Genomic DNA, 4,839 nt, shown 5'->3' with positions numbered 1-4,839 from the left:
TGGCCTTGGGTGAAAATCTATCAAGCGTCCACGGATTAGTGCCAACTCCTCAGTGTCTTGTGGATAAACCCCGCATAGACTTCCCTGACTAAGTTGAGGTTGATGTCCCTTGTGTTCTTAAAAATATATCTTAACCCTAAATCCTGGATGTCTTCCCAAATCGCCGGATACATTGCTTTCATGCTGGATAGCTCCCTCTGGATGTATATATTTAGGCCTACAACGCTTGTAACAATCCCTCATATGCAGAGGTATGCTATTTATGCCAAACTCCCATTTTCCTTGGGGTTGTTGACGCATGGCAGCTACAGCTGCCACTGCTTGTGCACCAGTCATACTAGAGGCAGCTTCTCCCCTCTTTCTTTTCTTTGGAGGAGGTGCGGAGGTCGCCTTTGCTTTAGCTTGGGCCGTTTAAGTAGCCTTTCCCTTTCCTGTGTCTTTTTTGGGAGGCATCTTCGTTCCTACACAAATGAGCAGTAGTCAGATAATGCTACATTACACACCACAGACATAATCTTCCCCAACTTGACGAGGTTACGTAGACTTTATCTCGTATTTCATTAACATTAGAATTACACCACAACACATGTGCTACCAGTGATTCACCCCACACTTAAGATTTTAATGTGATGCAATACTACATAACACTAGTTTATTAATCCCGGAGACTCGGGCTCCAAAGGGGACTAGGAATGCCATTGAGGCATTACGTCAAACACTTGACAAGTACTAGTGCCATAGGAGTTCTTATGGAATTGAGGGATTGCCTTATCCTCCCAAATCGGCTTGGGGGTTCCGTACTACCACATATTTTCACAATCTCAACACCATTCCTAAGGGGTTCATGGGATTGGGGCACACAAACACAATATGACCATGAAGAACAACCACCCATAATGAAGAATAACCAACAATGAAGAATAACCAACCATGAAGAACACCCACCACTCAACACCCGAAATTACAAAGAAAAGGGATAAAATCATACCTTTGAAGCTTTGTGAGGAGTAGGTTGCCTTAGAATCTCAGATGAGTGTGAAAGACTAGCATGACTAAGCTTGACCTCTATGTGGATGGTAATGTGCTAGTGATTGTGTGTGGGTGAGCAAGCAATTTGTGCAATGTGTCTGTGTTCTTGTGAAATTTCTTAGAGAGCTTGGTGTTTGTTGGTTGAAGCGAAGTTAGGGTTTGCTTAATAGTGTATTCAGTGTGTAAGGGCGTGTTTATGAGGTTTATTTCGAGGTTGTTTGGATTGGCTTATAAAAAGTGGTTTTTAAGCTAAAAGCCAAAAGCCATAAGTTGGTAATACCTAACTTTTGGCTTTTGGCTTATTTTTGTACTTTTTATGCCTAAACATAAGTGCTTTTAAGCACTTTTTATCATTTTCAAACACCACTCAAACTAAAAAAGTGCTTAAAAACCAATAAGCACTTAAAATAAGCCAATCCAAACACCCTCTTTGAGAAAAATAAGGAGAAATGACTTAAAGTGGGCAGAAAATACCTACCTGGCATTGGCGAGGCGTCGCTAGCCTAAGGCCTGGCTGACCCTAGCTTTAGCCAGGCGATGCCAGCCAAGGCCTGGCTGACCCTGGCTTTAGCTAGGCGATGCCAGCCTAAGGCCTAGATGACCCTGGCTTTATCATATCTTTGCGTGATGTTTAAACCCTGCTCGACTCGCCCAAACTCACATGCAAACTTGTTAGTATCAAAAAAACAAAAAGAAAAATTCTAACTACACTAAAAATCAACTACGAATTGGGTTGCCTCCCAACAAGCACCTTAGTTAATATCGTGGCACGATGCATACAACAGTCCAATAGGTTGCCTCCCATGCAGCGCCTGATTTAACATCGCGGCACGATGCAGGTAAGGGAATTTAAGATACGCTCAACATCGGAGGCTCGATCAAATGGGTTACTGACAATAATCCATGCCCACATAATATTTTAATCTGTGCCCATTAACTCTGAACGTGCGAGAGTCATTTTCTGCAGCAATCTCTACGACACCAGTGGGGTGAATTTCAACCACACAAAATGGCCCTGACCATCTTGAATTTAATTATCCCAGAAATAACCTCAGTCTTGAGTTGTATAGCTATACCGTATCTTTGGGTTTAAAACTCCACTCAATAATATTTTTATCATGTATCATCTTCATTCTCTCCTTGTATAGTCTTGTGCTCTCAAAAGCGTGATAGCAAAACTCATCAAGCTCGTGCAACTCTGTGACTCTACTTGTTCCCGCAGCTTCAATATAGAGATTCAACTGTCTCAACGCCCACCAAGCTCTATGCTCCAACTCCACTAGTAAGTGAAACGCCTTCCCAAACACAAACTTGTATGACGACATGCCGATTGGAGTTTTGAAAGCGGTTCAATATGCCCAAAGTGCATCATCTAACTTCCTTGCCCAATCCGTTCTAGTAGCATTCACAGTCTTAGTCAACATACTCTTTATCTCCCTATTCGAGACTTCTACTTGCCCACTTGTTTTCGGATGATATGGAGTGGCCACCTTGCGGCGTACATCATACTTCTCTAACAACTTCATAAAGGCTCGATTACAAAAGTGAGTGCCGTTGTCACTGATTATTGCCCTTGGAGTGCCAATTCGGGTGAATATGTTCTTTCTCAAAAAAACAATTACCCCCTTTGCATCATTTGTAGGGAGTGATGCAGCTTCCACCCATTTGGACACGTAGTCCATAGCGACGAGTATGTACTTGTTGCCATATGAGCTGACGAAAGGCCCCATGAAATCTATGCTCCATACTTCAAACACTTCTACCTCTTGAATTGGGTTCATAGGCATCTCATGTCAGTGGGAAATATTCCAGGTTCGTTGCCATTCATCACACCCCTTTATCTATAAATGTGCATCTTTGAACAATGTTGGCCAGTAGAAGCCCGACTCTAAGACTTTCACAGTTGTCCTTACTCCCCCAAAGTGCCCACCATATGGTGACGCTTGACATGCCTGGAAAATAGAAGACTGGTCTATCTCGGGGATACATATTCGAATCATGTTATTAATACAAATCCTGAATAGATAAGGTTCATCCTAATAATACATGCGGCAATAACGAAAGAACTTTTTCTTTTGGGCAGAGGAAAGGTCATAAGGAACAATACCACTTCCTCAAGACTTGTGGCTAATAGTTGTTCATATGGGAAAGTTCCAGAATCTCTTCTACCCCTACCTTTTTCTCAGCTCCTCACAGTCTAGACAAATGATTAGCTATTTGGTTCTGTATTTCCTTTCGGTCACGGATTTCCAAATCAAATTCTTGCAGTAGTAGCACCCATTTAATCAGGCGCGATTTTGACTCCTTCTCATCGATTAAGTACCTGAGAGAAGCATGGGCATAGACAGTATAAACAATTACCTTCAAGGCTATCAGGTATGACCTAAATTTATCAAATATGAATACCACTGCCAACATCTCCTTCTCGGTCACAGTGTAATTTAACTAGGCTCCACTCAGCGCTCTACTTGCATAGTATATTGCATACATGATTTTATCTTTTCTCTGCCCAAGAAATGCTTCCACAACATAGTCACTCGCATCACACATCAGCTCAAATGATTGCTCCTAGTCAGGGGCAACTATGATAAGTGTTGTTACCAGTCTCTTCTTCAATTCCTCAAACGCTACCCTGCAGTCATCAGAAAATAAAAAAGGGTGATCTTTTTCAAGCAATTTACACAAGGGGTTAGCAATTTTGGAAAAATCTTTCGGGCATGCCTTATTTATATCCTTATAGCCTACGCATATGTGAAATTTATATTCTTCTTTAGAATTACTACAACGTTAGCTAGCCAGTCAGGATACTTTATCTCTCGGATTGAACCGATATCAAGCAAACAAGTTACCTCTTCTTTGACGAATTTGTTTCTGACCTCGGCAATAAGATATTTTTTTCTGCCTTACCGGAGGGATGTTAGGATCCAAACTTAGTTTTTGCACGGCCACTTCCGGAGGGATACCTGTTATATTCGCGTATGACCACGCAAAATAATCAATGTTAAATTTAAGAAATTCGATAAATCCAGACCTGAGCTCGGGATTTAGTCCTGCCCCAAGTGAAACTTCCTCTCTAAGAACTTCTCGAACAATGTGACTTGTTCAAGTTCTTCCACTATGGATTTTGTCGCGTCCGTTTCTTATGGTACCTAGAAATATCTCGGTACCTGATAGGATTCCGACGACTCCTCCCCCGGTTAATTTTGCTCGGCTACAGAGCAAAAGCTAATTCCTGTAATTGCTATGCTTCATATTCCTTCCCTTTGCTACTAGAAACTGAGATTTGATCTCCCTTGCCGCTGGTTGGTCTCTTCTTATTTGTTTAATTCCCTCGGGAGTTGGGAATTTAAGCAATTGATGATATGTTGATGGAACGACTTTCATCTCGTGCAACCATGGTCTTCCCAGGATAATATTGTAGCCTATATCACCATCTACTACCTTGGCATTCATGGGCAGCAGGATCTCTCCCCGAGTTATCACACTTACCAGATTGAACCCGACGAGGAGTTTTGTGGCCGAAATAATACTTCCGGTCAGCTTGTCTTACTCCAACACTCTCCACTTGATAATGTTGGCCGAACTTCCTTTCTCTTCTTTGCTACCGAAAAAGTTACACCATTAATCTCGTTTCCCGTGAAAATCATGTTGACCGTCAAATGTGGAGGATCTTCTCCTGCTTTTGAAGTTACTACGTTATCACGATTGCGACTGTAGTTATTTTTAGCCAGCCGCTTAAGAATTCTCTAAGATGGCTGTTTTCAGCAATGTCACCACCTCCTTGCGCAGATGCTTGCAGTCCCTTGTCCG

At 42.1% G+C, this 4,839-nt stretch overlaps 1 protein-coding gene across 1 annotated transcript; it reads right to left on the bottom strand.

Annotated features, from left to right (window-relative positions):
* Positions 1 to 2,378: 2,378 nt before the first annotated feature.
* On the bottom strand, positions 2,379 to 2,816 carry LOC138879060 (uncharacterized). Its single transcript, XM_070158635.1, has one exon. It carries the CDS (start codon positions 2,814 to 2,816, stop codon positions 2,379 to 2,381), a length of 438 nt encoding a protein of 145 aa, XP_070014736.1.
* Positions 2,817 to 4,839: the final 2,023 nt, after the last annotated feature.

This window comes from Nicotiana sylvestris, chromosome 10 (assembly GCF_000393655.2).
Source record: "Nicotiana sylvestris chromosome 10, ASM39365v2, whole genome shotgun sequence".
NCBI lineage: Eukaryota > Viridiplantae > Streptophyta > Magnoliopsida > Solanales > Solanaceae > Nicotiana > Nicotiana sylvestris.
This window is presented reverse-complemented; position numbering and strand designations above follow the sequence as displayed.

What these genes read in the sequence shown, in the direction of transcription:
- LOC138879060 (XM_070158635.1), bottom strand. Translation starts at nt 2,816, where the DNA reads ATGCCTATGAACCCAATTCAAGAGGTAGAAGTGTTTGAAGTATGGAGC.